Source organism: Ranitomeya imitator, chromosome 3 (assembly GCF_032444005.1).
Source record: "Ranitomeya imitator isolate aRanImi1 chromosome 3, aRanImi1.pri, whole genome shotgun sequence".
Classification (NCBI taxonomy): Eukaryota; Metazoa; Chordata; class Amphibia; order Anura; family Dendrobatidae; genus Ranitomeya; species Ranitomeya imitator.
Genome location: NC_091284.1, coordinates 575,456,361 through 575,474,653, shown reverse-complemented (window position 1 = coordinate 575,474,653; position 18,293 = coordinate 575,456,361). Strand labels below are relative to the sequence as shown.

The 18,293-nt window shown below is 42.8% G+C and overlaps 1 protein-coding gene across 2 annotated transcripts in view; it reads left to right on the top strand.

Annotated features, from left to right (window-relative positions):
- NALCN (sodium leak channel, non-selective) overlaps positions 1 to 18,293 on the top strand; it is a 1,007,092-nt gene that overhangs the window by 898,215 nt on the left and 90,584 nt on the right. For both annotated transcript variants that reach the window (XM_069757980.1, XM_069757979.1), the window contains exon 23: positions 4,748 to 4,804. In XM_069757980.1, the coding sequence (XP_069614081.1) occupies positions 4,748 to 4,804 (57 nt within the window). The remainder of the gene's footprint in view (positions 1 to 4,747; positions 4,805 to 18,293) is intronic.

Here is an 18,293-nt window from a genome sequence, read left to right as displayed (position 1 = left end):
AGCATGAGCTATTCTCTGTCTAGTAGATTTGTTTGGGCATTGGAGGGTGTTCTACATGATTGGAATTATGTGCACTTTATGTGACAAAATATGATCAACTCCATCTATATGTTGTTAATATGCTTGTACTGTTATTCTGCCTACATTACTAGTTGCAAAGTGATACCATTGTGCAGCGTTATTTCTATGAAGATGGTCTAATGAGAGGATCTGTTCATGGAAATTGATACCTAAGTGTAATATCCAGCATCTGACTACTGTTTCTAGATAATGTTGTCTTTAGTTGAAGTATAATATAGTAAGTGCAGGCTGTTGTCATTTTCCTATAAAAATTATCATACGTAACAGAAGACCCAAGTATTTTATGAAAGGAAGACCATAGTAGCATTTCTAATGTTCGATGCACATGCATGTGCTTTTTCATTATAATAATTACATTACAATGTTGTGAATTTTTTGTGACCCTTTACTTAAGGTGTGGGGATCCTCAGGTTCTGGGGTCCATTTACGGTCCACGATGACTTTTTTTTCCAGACCTCGGGACCGCAGTGCTTGGGACAACATCTGCATTTTGAAGACTGCCGGCCCTTCAATTTCTCCTTGTCCTGTGAGCACACAGAATTTACTAATGAACGCTGCAGCATGTGCAATGAAAGAACATGTACAGACGCTGGTCAGTGCCAGCATTAGAACATACTTTTGTGGATGGAGTTAGCGTGCTATGTGCTCCAGTTCTGCAAAAAAAAACATCTTCTCCTATGATGTCTATGCCTCAGCCCCATGTTTTCTGCAATGTATACACTGCAGTCCCAATGTCTTCTGTGATGTACATACTCCAGCCCCAATATATCCTATGGGATGTAGATACTCCGGCCCCAGTGTCTTCTATGTGATGTAAATACAACAATCTCTGTGTCTCCTATGTGATGTATACAGTAGTCTGGGTGTCTCCTATGTGATGTATATAGCAGTCTGGGTGTCTCCTATGTGATATACACACAGCAGTCTTGGTATTCCTATATGTTGTATATACAGCAGTCTCAGTGTTTCCCATGTGATGTACAGGGTGGGCCATTTATATGGATACACCTAAATAACATGGGAATCGTTGGTGATATCAACTTCCTGTTTGTGACACATTAGTATAAGGGAGGGGGGAAACTTTTCAAGATGGGTGCTGACCATTTAATGGGAAGAAGGTCATGTGACACATCAGACTTATTGAGAATTTCACAAGAAAAACAATGGTGTGCTTGGTTTTAACATAACTTTATTCTTTCATGAGTTACTTTCAAGTTTATGACCATTTATAAAATGTGTTCAAAGTGCTGCCCATTGTGTTGGATTGTCAATGCAACCCTCTTCTCCCATTCTTGGCACACTGATAGCAACACCACAGAAGAAATGCTAGTCTAAGGGGGTAAATAACTCATGAAAGAATAAACTCATGTTAAAACAATGCACACCATTGTTTTTCTTGTTAAATTCTCAATAAGTTTGATGTGTCACATGGCCCTCTTCCCATTGAAAAAAATAATGCTGGATCCAAAATGGCCGACTTCAAAATGGCCGTCCCCCTCCCATATGCTAATATGCCACAAACAAGAAGTTGATATCACCAACCATTCCCATTTTATTTAGGTTTATCCATATAAATGGCCCGCCCTGTATATACAGCAGTGTCAGTATCTCCTATGTGAAGTATATACTGCAAATCTCCCTCTGCTTGAGTTCTATAAAAGTAAAGTGAGCAGTGATAAGTGTCCCACTGTAATGAGACCTGCAGTGTAATATACATCTACCAAAGAGAAGCAGCCCCAGTCATCACATTAGAGGTGAGTAAATTAAATATTTGGCCAATATAGCAGGGAAATTTTCAGGTTAATAACTTTGTACGCCCCCGAAGGATGGTATAAATATGCAAATCGCCCCTGGCAGAAAAAATGTTCCCCACCCCTGCTTTAGCCCCTTAACCCCTTTCTGACCTCGGATGGGATAGTACGTCCAAGGTCAGAAGCCCCGCTTTGATGCGGGCTCCGGCGGTGAGCCCGCACCAAAGCCGGGACATGTCAGCTGTTTTGAACAGCTGACATGTGCCTGTAATAGGCGCGAGCAGAATCGCGATCTGCCCGCGCCTATTAGACAGTGGCATTTAACTACCGTATCCGGCCGGGCGGCCGGAAATGACGTCATCGCCGACCCCGTCACATGATCAGAGGTTGGCGATGCTTCTCCATTGTAACCATAGAGGTCTTTGAGACCTCTATGGTTACTGATCGCCGGTAGCTGTGAGCGCCACCTTGTGGTCGGCGCTCACAGCACACCTGCAATTCTGCTACATAGCAGCGAACAGCAGATTGCTGCTATGTAGCAGAGGCGATCGTGCTGTGCCTGCTTCTAGCCTCCCATGGAGGCTATTGAAGCATGGCAAAAGTAAAAAAAAAAGTTTAAAAAAATTTGAAAAAAAAAATAAAATAAATAAAGGTTTAAATCACCCCCCTTTCGCCCCAATCAAAATAAATCAATTAAAAAAAAATCAAATCTACTCATATTCGGTATCGCCACGCTCAGAATCGCCTGATCTATCAATTTAAAAAAGCATTAACCTGATCGCTAAACAGCGTAGCAAGAAAAAAATTTGAAACGCCAGAATTCCTTTTTTTGGTCGCCGCAACATTGCATTAAAATGCAATAACGGGCGATCAAAAGAACGTATCTGCACCAAAATGCTATCGTTAAAAACGTCATCTCGGCTCGCAAAAAATAAGCCCTCAACCGACCCCAGATCATGAAAAATGGAGACGCTACGAGTATCGGAAAATCGCGCAAATTTTTTTTTTTTTTTTAGCAAACTTTGGAATTTTTTTTCACCACTCAGATAAAAAATAACCTAGTCATGTTAGGTGTCTGTGAACTCGTACTGACCTGGAGAATCATAATGTCAGGTCAGTTTTAGCATTTAGTGAACCTAGCTAAAAAGCCAAACAAAAAACAAGTGTGGGATTGCACTTTTTTTGCAATTTCACCGCACTTGGAATTTTTTTCCCATTTTCTAGTACACGACATGCTAAAACCAATGATGTCGTTCAAAAGTACAACTCATCCCGCAAATAATAAGCCCTCACATGGCCAAATTGACGGAAAAATAAAAAAGTTATGGCTCTGGGAAGGAGGGAAGTGAAAAACGAACACGGAAAAACGAAAAATCCCAAGGTCATGAAAAAACGTAATTCTGGGGTTTCTAATTTTTTTCTCGCTACGCCATTTAGCGATCAGGTTAATGCTTTTTTTTAATTGATAGATCGGGCGATTCTGAATGCGGCGATACCAAATATGTGTAGATTTGATTTTTTTTTTAATGATTTATTTTGATTGGGGCGAAAGGGGGGTGATTTAAACTTTTATATTTTTTTTATTTTTTTCACATTTTTTTTAACTTTTTTTTTTCACTTTTGCCATGCTTCAATAGCCTCCATGGGAGGCTAGAAGCAGGTACAACGCGATCGCCTCTGCTACATAGCAGCGATCTGCTGTTCGCTGCTATGTAGCAGAAAATCAGGTGTGCTGTGAGCGCTGCCCACAGGGTGGCGCTCACAGCTACCGGCAATCAGTAACCATAGAGGTCTCAAGGACCTCTATGGTTACAAGGTACAAGCATCGCCGACCTCCGATCATGTGACGGGGGTCGGCGATGCCGTCATTTCAGGCCGCCTGGCTGGATGCGGTAGTTAAATGCAGCTGTCTGCGTTTGACTGCGGCATTTAACTAGTTAATAGGTGCGGGCAGATCGCAATTCTGCCTGCGCCTATTACGGGCACATGTCAGCTGTTCAAAACAGCTGACATGTCCCGGCTTTGATGCGGGCTCACCACCGGAGCCCGCATCAAAGAGGGGCTTCTGACCTCGGACGTACTATCCCGTCCGAGGTCAGAAAGGGGTTAAGAGAGTGTGGCTTCTCCCTCTTTTTCAGGATTGTGTGGTCCTGATGTTTGTCATGGCAATTCACAACCGGAAAGCGGCCTTAGAGTCTGCCGGCTACAGCAGCCTGTTCAAAAGTTAGCGACATTTAGGTGGTAAAAATATACTTTTTAATTCTGTCATGTCACTTTGCATTAATTCCTGAAAATCACCTGAAGGGTTAACAAACTACGTGATTGCAAATTTTAATATGTCAAGGGGTGCTGTTTTTAAAATGGTATCACTTTTGGGGGTTTTCCAATATATAGGACCCCTAAAGTCACTTCAAACCTGTATAGGTCCCTAAAAAAAATAATTATGTAAATTTCCATGATAAAAAGGAAAAATTACTGCTACATTTTTAAACCTCCTAAAATGCTAATAAAATATCATTTTATAAATGGTGCTGATGTAAAGCAGGCATGTGGGAAATATTATTTATTAATGGTTTGCTATGGTATGACTATCTGGATTAAAGGAATAATCATTCAAAGTTTGAAAATTGCTAATTTTTTTACATTTTTGTCAAATTTCTGATATTTTTTATAAATAAACACAAAACATATCAACCTAAATGTACCATTATCATAAAGTATAATGTGTCACAAAAAAACAAACTCAAAATCACTGGAATTTGTCAAAGCGTTCCAGAGCTATTACCACATAAAGTGACACAGGTCAGATTTTTAAAATTTGGCTCCGTCACTAAGGGGTTAGTTGTTTTATATTTACATATTGTCTTGTAAGTGATAACCACTGCTTATTGTATTATATTTCATGTTTTATACAGCTCAAAAACAGACCCTATTACTGGAGTTGTGAAAAACACAAAATATCACCAACTGTAGTAAGTACCTTCATTTCTGTATTCTGCTTTAAGTCTGTGCATAGCTGGAAAGCCAACTGGTCTGTCATGAATCTAAAAGAATTCCAGTAATCAGCTTAATGTAGACCTGACGGTCTGGGATATTTTGGGTCCAACATGTATAATAAAAATGAAAGATGCTAGTCTAGAAAAAAAATGGAAGGCTATAATAATATGTAATGATATCATACAAATATTTATTTATGATGACTCACATACTGTATTTATAGCTACTCTACTGTATATGTGTATACTGTGTAAATACATACATTATATCTGCCTGCCACTTTGTAAAATGCAGGTGAGGATATAACAATGCTATTTATAAAGTGAATCAGTTTCATAACAATTGGATAGTAGGAAAGAGCCCCGTCCATGTAGTTTCACTCATCTTATCCAGGTCACTGACAGTGCATCCATTTCTCCTGTGTATGTATTGTATCTACTAAAAGGAAACCAGTAAACTCAGTGAAAACAGGCTGATGGTTCACCTGAGCATAGAGAAACATTGTCATATTTTAAGGCTGTTTGAACTTTATAAGAATCTATCAGAATTTCTTAACTAGGTATTAACTATTATTAACTAGTTAGTTATTTCTTAACTAGGTATATTCTTCATCTATACATAGATATCTATCTATATCTGTACAGTATATAAAAATGACCAGTAAAGGCAATCCTGGTCTTCTAGGACTGCAGAATTGGCAACAATAACAACATGTTACATTTCATACAGAACCAATAAGCTGGTGAAATTTTGCAGAAAGACTGGCACGCACCCTGTTCACCACATGTATTATGTAATTTAAACATTGGACCCCTTACCAGAGTTTTCAACAGTGTATAGTAAAAGGTACATTGTTAAGCAGAGCTCTAAAATGTGCCAAATTTATGAATCATGTGCACCAACATTTTTATGAAAAGTTGTGATGTAAAGTAAATGAGCCAACAGTGGTCTTAAAGAAAAGTGGCTAACATGTCAAGAAAAATGCAACAAACTTTGAAGGACGTACTAAAATTGCCCGATAAGTCAACATTTTGCCAGAAATTTGCCAAAATTTTGCCAAAAATATAGGTCTAAAATGTCTTCCAAGAAGCATATGCCAGGCAAGTGCCAATGTGATGCATCTTTTGCTTATCTGGTCTAACCTTAAGCTTTCAAAATGTAAGACTATATTAATAAGCGTGCCCTATTTTATCAACTGTGTACAAACACATATACAAAGTACTGTATAAATCCCTGACCAAAGTTGTACATGTTTCCATCCCTTATCCGCAGTCAGCTACTACATGTACTATAACAATCAAAATCAGAGAGAGATGTGGAAAAAACTTATAAAAGATAAGACATTATTGCTTACTAGATGGTTGCCCGATTCTAACGCAATTGGTATTCTAGAATATGTATGTAGCTTATTTATGAAGATTTCAGAATAATGCAATGAATACACAGGATTCGGCCAGGCCGGGTGCGAACAATTAGCGAAGCGTGGTTCAAATCACGTGCCAATTCGCAGCCGGACTGCATCTGTCGCTCATTGTTCGCGGCCAGCCGCGACCAATCAGTGAAGCCAGGGCGAGCTCCAGGTTTTTGAGGGCCCCGGGCGAAAGAGTCTCACAGCCCACGTAGCATATAACACAGCCCATGTAATATATAGCACAGCCACGCAGTATATAGCACAGCTACGTAGTATATAACACAGCCACATAGCATATAGCACAGACACATAGTATATAGCACAGCCACATAGTATATAGCACAGCTACGTTGTATATAACACAGCCACGTAGTATATAGCACAGCCACATAGTATATTGCACAGCCACGTAGTATATTGCACAGCCACGTAGTATATAGCACAGCCCACGCAATATATAACACAGCCCACATAGTATATAGCACAGCCCACGTAGTGCATAGCACAACCCACAGAGTATATAGAGTTATATAATCACTGCACTCGTACCATGAAGAATACTTGATTCAAGTGAAAAGTTTATTCAAACAATATTGAAGTAGTGAAGCGATAGGCAAATAAACGTTTCGGCCAACCCGTGGCCTTGATCACAATATCGCCTGTTTGGACGGTTCTTTCACGAATGAATGTGCAGTATCGCTGAGGTGATCAACAAAGGTAAGGGGTGTATAATCCCATATAATGTTAATGTAGCTAAAGCCAGGTATATAGCTGCCAAAGTGACATCGCTGTCTAGCATTAAGAGTTATAGGATGCAGCAATATGGTGTAAGAACAGGGGGCAGGTCCAACCAATGATTTTGCTGTGTTGCTTAGATAAGTGGATGAAGATCCGTTGGTAGTGGCTAAGTGGAGGGAGCCGACATGAACCGTGCCTAGGCTGGGGAGAAGCTGGCTCTAACTGCTAGAATCGCTACTACCAACGGATCTTCATCCACTTATCTAAGCAACACAGCTGTTATGATCCGGTGACCTTAGAGCAGCATGAGAACTTTCACTGGAGTAGGTGGTAACTATACTGACCGCAAATCCTGATCTTAACACCGCAACTAGAAGTAGCCGTGGGATGTACCTAACAAGCCCTAGACACCTCGTCACAGCCGGAGGACTAAATACCTCTAAAGATGGAAATAGGAATACTACCTTGCCTCAGAGCAGAACCCCAAAGGATAGGCAGCCCCCCACAAATATTGGCTGTAAGTAGGAGAGGAAAGACACACACAGTCAGAAAACAGGATTTAGCACAAGAGGCCACTCTAGCTAAAATAGGGAAGGATAGGACGGAGTTCTGTGCGGTCAGTATTAAAACCCTTCCAAAAATATCCACAGCAGATTATACAAAAAATTCCTCCATCTAACTAAAGACGTGGAACGTATATCTGCAACTCCAGAGACTACTAAACTCAGAGCAGGAATACAATCAAAAAACAAGCACACAGCTTGTGTGCCATAGAAAAAGAAACAGACACTTATCTTTGCTGAATTGGCAGCTAAGCAGGAGAAGCCAGACAGAGATCCAACACTTCCCAAGAAACATTGACAACCTGCAAGGACTAATCAGTCCTGCAAACCTAAATACCCCAGTCAGAATTGCAATCAGCAGATACACCTGTCCAGGACTGAAGCCCAGAGACAACTGCATTACCACCTACAACCACCGGAGGGAGCCCAAAAGCAGAATTCACAACACACAGCAACATCATTGGTTGGACCTGCCCCCTGTTTTTACACCACATTGTTGCATCCTATAACTCTTAACGCTAGACAGCGATGTCACTTTGGCAGCTGTATACCTGGCTTTAGCTACATTAACATTATATGGGATTATACACTCCTTACCTTTGTTGATCACCTCAGTGATACTGCACATTCATTCGTGAAAGAAGCGTCCAAACAGGCGATATTGTGATCAAGGCCACGGGTTGGCCAAAATGTTTATTTGCTTATCGCTTCACTACTTCAATATTGTTTGAATAAACTTTTCACTTGAATCAAGTATTCTTCATGGTACGAGTGCAGTGATTATATAACTCTATGATTACTGGGACCATTGGCTCCGTTCACTAGCACCGTCAAGCTCACACCAGTCGAATGCTAGCCTTCTATGGTCTCCACGTAGTATATAGCACAGCCCACACAATATATAACACAGCCCACATAGTATATAGCAAAGCCCACATAGTATATAGCACAGCCCACGCAGTATATAACACAGCCCACGTAGTATGTAGCACAGCCCACGTAGTATATAGCACAGCTCACGCAGTATATAATAGCCCAAGCAGTATATAGCACAGCCCATGTAGTATATAACACAGCCCACGTAGTATATAGCAATGTGGGCACCATATCCCTGTTAAAAAAATAATTAAAATAAAAAATAGTTACCGTATATACTCGAGTATAAGCCGACCCGAGTATAAGCCTACCCCCCTAATTTTGCCACAAAAAACTGGGAAAACTTATTGACTCGAGTATAAGCCTAGGGTGGAAATGCAGCATTTACCGGTGAATTTCAAAAATAAAAATAGATAATTCTTGCCCCATAGCTGTGCCATATAGTGCTCTGCACTGTTCATTATTGCCCCATAGCTGTGCCATATAGTGCTCTGCACCGTTCATATTTCCCCATAGCTGTGCCATATAGTGCTCTGCACCGTTCATATTTCCCCATAGCTGTGCCATATAGTGCTCTGCACCGTTCATATTGCCCCATAGCTGTGCCATATAGTGCTCTGCACCGTTCATAATTACCCATAGCTCTGCCATATAGTGCTCTGCACCGTTCATATTTCCCCATAGCTCTGCCATATAGTGCTCTGCACCGTTCATATTGCCCCCATAGCTCTGCCATATAGTGCTCTGCACCGTTCATATTTCCCCATAGATGTTTCACATATATCTGTGCCATTGCTGCTGCTGCTGCAATAAAAAAAAAAGCCATACTCACCTCTCTTGCTTGCAGCTCCCGGCGTCCAGTCCTGGCGTCCAGTCCCGGCGTCCAGTCTCGGCGTCTCTCCGCTCTGACTGATCAGGCAGAGGGCGGCGCGCACACTATATGCGTCATCGCGCCCTCTGACCTGCACAGTCAGTGCAGATAGACGCCGGGAAGATGGAGCAGCGCCGGGAAGATGGAGCGGCGCCTGGCGGCTGGAACGTGGACAGGTAAATATGCGATACTTACCTGCTCCCGGCGTCCGGCTCCTTCTCCCGGACAGCTGTCTTCGGTGCCGCAGCTTCTTCCTCTATCAGCGGTCACCGGCACCGCTGATTAGAGAAATGACTATGTGGCTCCACCCCTATGGGAGGTGGAGCCGCTTATTCATTTCTCTAATGAGCGGTCCCACGTGACCGCTGAACAGTGGAAGAGCTGCAGCACCGAAGACCGTGGGACAGGCGGGGAGCGCCAGGATCGCTGGAAGCAGGTAAGTATACCTCAGCGCCCTCTCCCCCTCACCCGCCGACCCTGCCGCCCACCTTGACTCGAGTATAAGCCGAGAGGGGCACTTTCAGCCCAAAAATTTGGGCTGAAAATCGCGGCTTATAGTCGAGTATATACGGCTGTATATACTCGAGTATAAGCCGACCCGAGTATAAGCCGACCCCCCTAATTTTGCCACAAAAAAACTGGGAAAACTTATTGACTCGAGTATAAGCCTAGGGTGGGAAATGCAGCAGCTACCGGTGAATTTCAAAAATAAAAATAGATACCAATAAAAGTAAAATTAATTGAGACATCAGTTGTGCCACATATAATGCTCCATAAAGCTGTGCCACATATAATGCGCCATACAGTTCATTATGGCCCCATAAGATGCTCCATATAAAACGGTGCCACATATAATGTTCCATACCGTTCATTATTGCCCCATAAGATGCTCCATATAAAACGGTGCCACATACTGTATAATGCTCTATACCGTTCATTATTGCCCCATAGATGCTCCATATAAAGCTGTGCCACATATAATGCTCCATACTGTTCATTATTGCCCCATAGATGCTCCATATAAAGCTGTGCCACATGTAATGCTCCATACTGTTCATTATTGCCCCATAGATGCTCCATATAAGGCTGTGCCCCATATAATGTTCTGTACCATTCATTATTGCCCCATAAGATGCTCCATATAAAGCTTTGCCCCATATATAATGCTCTGTACCGTTCATTATTGCCCCATAAGATGCTCCATATAAAGCTGTGCCATATACAATGCTCTGTACTGTTCATTATTGCCCCATAAGATGCTCCATATAAAGCTGTGCCCCATATACAATGCTCTGTACCATTCATTATTGCCCCATAAGAAGCTCCATATAAAGCTGTACCCCATATACAATGCTCTGTACCATTCATTATTGCCCCAAAAGATGCTCCATATAAAGCTGTGCCCCATATATAATGCTGCTGCTGCTGTAAAAAAAATGACATACTCACCTCTCTTGCTGCCCGCAGCTCCTTAACAGAACAGAATGTTCTGGTCTTTCCCCCGCTTTTTTTCCCCCTTTTTTCCTCCTTTCTTTCCCCTTTTTTCCTTTCTTTTTTCTTTTTCCTCCCTCTTTAGGTGTATATGCATGCCACAACATATGTTGTAATAGACTTTTTATTGCTCTGTGTTTCAGAAAACAGACATAACTTGAAAAAGGCATGATAAGCCGAAATATTGTGTAAATAGTCTGTAAACATTTTTGGTTCATATTACTATCACCTGTAGCATCATATATGAGAATCAATTGAGAATAAATTGATTATAATAAAAATAATCACATGAACTAATTTTTCTGAGTGCCGGAGTTCATCGAAGTTTATGAGATTGTTTTTTCTCCTGAGTACCCCTTTTTTTACTGTGCGCACCCCATAATCTTTCTATGTTTTTACTAATCTCACCAATATTATCAGAATCCTCTGTAAAATATTTTTCACAGAGCGATCTTCATTAGGACCTTCATCAATGTCAGGACATAGACAGGACTGATCATTTGTCAGTAAATATGTCATGTTACTTCCATAGCTGTAAATATAGTGAGTGCAGGGGTGGTAGCTGCACCAGGGCTCTGGAGCCTAGGGAGTCCCAAAAGGTCTGTTTGGCCCACAGATGAAGACCAATAATATTGAAGACCTGTGATAGTTGAGGACCATAATTGAGACTTTGTTTTGGGGCCACAAGCTTCAAGCTATGCTACTGGATACTTGCGATTATATAGTGGTAGTGTGAGGTACAATATACACTTTATATTCATCAATCCTCTTACAGATCTCCCTCTGTTGTGTCCAGAAGCTATTTGCCAAGTTTCATCACATTTTGATAAAGTTCATTATTCTCGTCTTTCCTTCATCTTCTGTTTAGCCCGTTGAATCCATCTCCGCAGATCTTCCTTTTCATCCACTCTTAATAACAAATCCTATAATGGCCTTTATACAAGTTTCTACAGCTGTAATCTGTCAGAATTTCATAAACGGAACAGATTTTGTGGCGGTGAAGGCAAAGTACTTTGTAGCACATTTTTCTCCTTATGTGGGCTTAATCCATGTAATGGGCTGAAATTGTCTGGATTCTTTCTGTGTCAGAGAAATTCATATCAGGCGAAAGCATTTGATGTCACTTGGGAAATATAATTAATGGCTTACACCATAACGTGAAGAACCCTGGCAGGTCCATACTGTGTATCACTAAGATAAGAACGGAAAAGCCACAGGACAAGGACGTCTCCATAGTCTAGATAGAAAGTCGTAGACAGTTGTTCCAGGTTTAATCAGTACAGCATCTAATTACGGGAAATGTAGTAATTCTTATTTTACATGTTATTATCTTCATGTTTATTTAACTTCCGATTCCACCAAGCTATTATTTTTTCTATCTTTGACTTTTTAATAAAAAAAATCTGTAGATGTTGTTATTATTGTATTAGATGGGATTTCAAATCCACAAATATTTTGTGTAATACTGCTCAAATTTTAATTAATACTCACACAATGTGCACAGAATGGGTTCAACAGAAAAGGATGAAAAAGCTTCTGCTCATGATAGATTAGTTGTATGAGAAGACCTTTTCATAGAGCCTTGATTAGACTTAAGGAACCATAAGTAGCAAGATTGTGTAAGAGCCCAGAGAGTGGAAAAGTACTATACCTTTTAATGATCACTCACTCTTAATGCTGTTCCACATATCTATTCCCTCAGTCATCCGTTTTTGTAATTCTGTACTCTTAAAGACACCTGGTTCCCTTCCTCTGATGCTAAACTGTAAGATAAAGGGTAGTGTATAGTAGTTATTGTACTACCTATTGGCACAGGGCTTTATATTAGTTAACCCTAGGAAATGTTCAGCTTGGCGAACAACTTGAGGAGGATACCATTGATTAGCGTTAGGTATGTTTCAACCCTGTGACTGAATTAAGGTCACCTTTAATGGCCCATTTAGATTGGCCGTTCTCAGCTTGTTAATTAGCACTATTTGACTATATCCTAGTCGATTGGGGCTTGTTTACTGGTCTGATTACATTAGCGGTCAAAAGCTGATGGAACAGAATGATTGTTAATATGATTGTTCTGTCCCCATACGGCATCATGTGGTCAGTAGCACATTTCCTGTTATTCAAGGGGTGATGTGCTGCTGATAACAATGGTTTTATGATTGGTTGATTATTGGATCACTTACTCCCATCAGTATACGTGTCGCTTACAGTAACCTGTTTTATACTGTTGGTGATCATTCTGTCCTTTACTGGATATCTGCTCTCCATGTACTAACTTTACTTGTGAGCTTGTGCATGTACACTGCAGCCAATCTGGTCATACAATGAAACCTTAGGTGGATATCTGACTTTCTCCAGCACCCAATACACATAGCTGCTGTTATTGTGTGGCTGTTTATAAACATTTCATGAAAATGCAAAGGTAAAAAGAAGTAAGACAGATAACACTGGAGATTTATATTTCCCTGTTGCTTTATATGGGGACATATAAAGCCCTTAAAGGGAATCAGTCACCATGTTTTTGCTACCCCATCTGAGAGCAGTACTTTGCTGGTGGCTGCAATTATGATTAAATCACAGTTTTACCTGCAGTTCTATAAATGTTGAGCTCTGTATAACCCCGCATACACCATTGATTAACAGCTTTCTGTGTGCACAGTGCTAGGCTTACTAGTTCTCTAGTGACAATCTTCTTCTGATAAAACAATGAGTTTATCAAAACTACAGAAAGCAACCCAGTAAGTGACACATTGCTGAAATCAGGATCTCTGCCCCTAAATTATGCTGGTCTCAGAATAGGTAGCATAAACCTGCTGACAGATTCCATTTAACCCCTTTCTGCCATTGGACGTACTATTCCATCCATGTGGGGTGGGCCTTACTTCCCAAGGACAGAATAGTACGTCCAGCGCGATCGGCCGCGCTCACTGGGGTAGCGCGGCCGATCGCGGCCGGGTGTCAGCTGCCTATCGCAGCTGACATCTGGCACTATGTGCCAGGAGCGGTCAAGGACCGCCCCCGGCACATTAATCCCCGGCACACCGCGGTATAGGGAAGCATCGCGCAGGGAGAGGGCTCCCTGCGGGCTTCCCTGAGACCCCCGTTGCAACGCGATGTGATCGCGTTGCTGCGAGGGTCTCATACCTCTCCTCCCTGCAGCAGGCCTGGATCCAAAATGGCCGCAGCATCCGGGTCCTGCAGGGAGGGAGGTGGCTTACCAAGTGCCTGCTCAGAGCAGGCGCTTGGTAAGCCTGCAGTGCTGTAAGTCAGATCGCTGACAGAGTGCTGTGCAAACTGTCAGATCAGCGATCTGTGATGATGTCCCCCCTGGGACAAAGTAAAAAAGTTAAAGAAAAATTTCCACATGTGTAAAAAAAAAAAAAAAAAATTCCTAAATAAAGAAAAAAAAATATTATTCCCATAAATACATTTCTTTATTTAACCCCTTCCCGACCCATGACGCCACGTAGGCGTCATGAAAGTCGGTGCCAATTCGACCCATGACGCCTATGTGGCGTCATGGAAAGATCGCGTCCCTGCAGATCGGGTGAAAGGGTTAACTCCCATTTCACCCGATCTGCAGGGACAGGGGGAGTGGTAGTTTAGCCCAGGGGGGGGGGCTTCACCCCCCCGTGGCTACGATCGCTCTTATTGGCTGTTGAAAGTGAAACTGCCAATCAGAGCGATTTGTAATATTTCACCTATTATAACTGGTGAAATATTACAATCCAGCCATGGCCGATGCTGCAATATCATCGGCCATGGCTGGAAGCACTAATGTGCCCCCACCCCAGTCCACCGATCGCCCCCCCAGCCCTCCGATCTGTCCGGTACACTGCTCCGGCTCCCCTCCGTCCTGTGCTCCGCTCCCCCGTGCTCTTGTCCGCTCCCCCCGTGCTCCAATCACCCCCCCTGCACTCCGATCCACCCCCCGTGCTCCGTTCCACCCCCCCGTGCTTCCGTTCCACCCCCCGTGCTCCGTTCCACCCCCCGTGCTCCGTTCCACCCCTCCCGCGCTCCAATCCCCCCCCCCCCGTGCTCACCCCCACCCCACCATACTTACCGATCCTGCCGGGGTCCGTCCGTCTTCTCCCTGGGCGCCGCCATCTTCCATCTTCCGGCCGGCAGATTCGTTCCAAAGTGCATTTTGATCACTGATATACATTATATCTCAGTGATCAAAATAAAAAAATAATAAATGACCCCCCCCTTTGTCACCCCCATAGGTAGGGACAATAAAAAAATAAATAATTTTTCTTTTCCACTAATGTTAGAATAGGGTTAGGGGTAGGGTTAGGGGTAGGGTTAGGGGTAGGGGTAGGGTTAGGGGTAGGGTTATGGGTAGGGTTAGGGGTAGGGTTAGGGGTAGGGTTAGGGCTAGGGGTAGGGTTAGGGCTAGGGTTAGGGATAGGGCTAGGGTTAGGGCTAGGGTTAGGGTTTCGGTATGTGCACACGTATTCTGGTCCTCTGCGGATTTTTCCGCTGCGGATTTGATAAATACGCAGTGCTAAACCGCTGCGGATTTATGGCGGATTTACCGCGTTTTTTCTGCGCATTTCACTGCGGTTTTACAACTGCGATTTTCTATTTGAGCAGTTGTAAAACCGCTGCGGAATCTGCACAAAGAAGTGACATGCTGCGGAATGTAAACCGCTGCGTTTCCGTGCAGTTTTTCCGCAGCATGTGTACAGCGATTTTTGTTTCCCATAGGTTTACATTGAACTGTAAACTCATGGGAAACTGCTGCGGATCCGCAGCGTTTTCCGCAGCGTGTGCACATACCTTTAGAATTAGGCTATGTGCACACGGTGCGGATTTGGCTGCGGATCCGCAGCGGATTGGCCTCTGCGGATTCGCAGCAGTGTTCCATCAGGTTTACAGTTTACAGAAACCAAATCCGCTGTGCCCATGGTGCGGAAAATACAGCGCGGAAACGCTGCGTTGTATTTTCCGCAGCATGTCAATTCTTTGTGCGGATTCCGCAGCGTTTTACACCTGTTCCTCAATAGGAATCCGCAGGTGAAATCCGCACAAAAAACACTGTAAATCCGCGGAAAATCCGCAGGTAAAACGCAGTGCCTTTTACCAGCGGATTTTTCAAAAATGATGCTGAAAAATCTCACACGAATCCGCAACGTGGGCACATAGCCTTAGGGTTAGGGTTGGAATTAGGGTTGTGGTTAGGGGTGTGATTAGGGTTATGGCTACAGTTGGGGTTAGAGTTAGGGGTGTGTTGGGGTTAGTGTTGGAGGTAGAATTGAGGGGTTACCACTGTTTAGGCACATCAGGGGTCTCCAAACGCAACATGGCGCCACCATTGATTCCAGCCAATCTCGTATTCAAAAAGTCAAATGGTGCTCCCTCAATTCCGAGCCCCGACATGTGCCCAAACAGTGGTTTACCCCCACATATGGGGTACCAGCATACTCAGGATAAACTGCACAACAATTACTGGGGTCCAATTTCTCCTGTTACCCTTGTGAAAATAAAAAAATGCTTGCTAAAACATCATTTTTGAGGAAAGAAAAAAGATTTTTTATTTTCACGGCTCTGCGTTGTAAACGTCTGTGAAGCACTTGGGGGTTCAAAGTGCTAACCACATATCTAGATAAGTTCCTTGGGGGGTCTAGTTTCTAAAATGGGGTCACTTGTGGGGGGTTTCTACTGTTTAGGCACACCAGGGGCTCTGCAAATGCAACGTGACGCCCGCAGAGCATTCCATCAAAGTCTGCATTTCAAAACGTCACTACTTCAATTCCGAGCCCCGGCATGTGCCCAAAGAGTAGTTTACCCCCACATATGGGGTATCACCGTACTCAGGAGAAACTTGACAACAAATATTGGGGTCAAATTTCTCCTGTTACCCTTGGGAAAATTAAAAAATTCTGGGCTAAATAATTATTTTTGAGGAAAGAAAACGTATTTATTATTTTCACGGCTCTGCATTATAAACTTCTGTGAAGCACTTGGGGGTACAAAGTGCTCACCACACATCTAGATAAGTTCCTTTTGGGGTCTAGTTTCCAAAATGGGGTCACTTGTGGGGGGTTTCTACTGTTAAGCCACATCAGGGGCTCTGCAAACGCAACGTGACGCCCACAGAGCATTCCATCAAAGTCTGCATTTCAAAACGTCACTACTTCACTTCCGAGCCCCGGCATGTGCCCAAACAGTGGTTTACCCCCACATATGGGGTATCAGCGTACTCAGGAAAAACTGGACAACAACTTTTGGGGTGAAATTTCTCCTGTTACCCTTGGGAAAATAAAAAATTGCAGGCTAAAAGATCATTTTTGAGAAAATAATTTTTTTTTATTTTCATGGCTCTGCGTTATAAACTTCTGTGAAGCACTTGGGGGTTCAAAGTCCTCACCACACATCTAGATTAGTTCCTTTGGGGGTCTAGTTTCCAAAATGGGGTCATTTCTGGGGGATCTCCAATGTTTAGGCACACAGGGGCTCTCCAAACGTGACATGGTGTCCGCTAATGATTGGAGCTAATTTTCCATTTAAAAAGGCAAATGGCGTGCCTTCCCTTCCGAGCCCTGCCGTGCGCCCAAACAGTGGTTTACCCCCACATATGGGATATCAGCGTACTCAGGACAAACTGGACAACAACATTTGGGGTCCAATTTCTCCTATTACCCTTGGCAAAATAGGAAATTGCAGGCTAAAAAATAATTTTTGAGGAAAGAAAAATTATTTTTTATTTTCATGGCTCTGCGTTATAAACTTCTGTGAAGCACCTGGGGGTTTAAAGTGCTCAATATGCATCTAGATAAGTTCCTTGGGGGGTCTAGTTTCCAAAATGGGGTCACTTGGGGGGAAGCTCCAATGTTTAGGCACACAGGGGCTCTCCAAACGCGACATGGTGTCCGCTAACAATTGGAGCTAATTTTCCATTCAAAAAGTCAAATGGCGCGCCTTCCCTTCCGAGCCCTCCCGAGTGCCCAAACAGTGGTTTACCCCCACATATGAGGTATCGTCGTACTCGGGAGAAATTACCCAACAAATTTTATGATCCATTTTATCCAATTGCCCATGTGAAAATGAAAAAATTGAGGCGAAAAGAATTTTTTTTGTGAAAAAAAGTACTTTTTCATTTTTGCAGATCAATTTGTGAAGCATCTGAGGGTTTAAAGTGCTCACTAGGCATCTAAATAAGTTCCTTGGGGGGTCTAGTTTCCAAAATGGGGTCACTTGTGGGGGAGCGCCGATGTTTAGGCACACAGGGGCTCTCCAAACGCGACATGGTGTCCGCTAACAATTGGAGCTAATTTTCCATTCAAAAAGTCAAATGGCGCGCCTTCCCTTCCAAGCCCTCCCGAGTGCCCAAACAGTGGTTTACCCCCACATATGAGGTATCGTCGTACTCGGGAGAAATTGCCCAACAAATTTTATGATCCATTTTATCCAATTGCCCATGTGAAAATGAAAAAATTGAGGCGAAAAGAATTTTTTTTGTGAAAAAAAGTACTTTTTCATTTTTGCAGATCAATTTGTGAAGCATCTGAGGG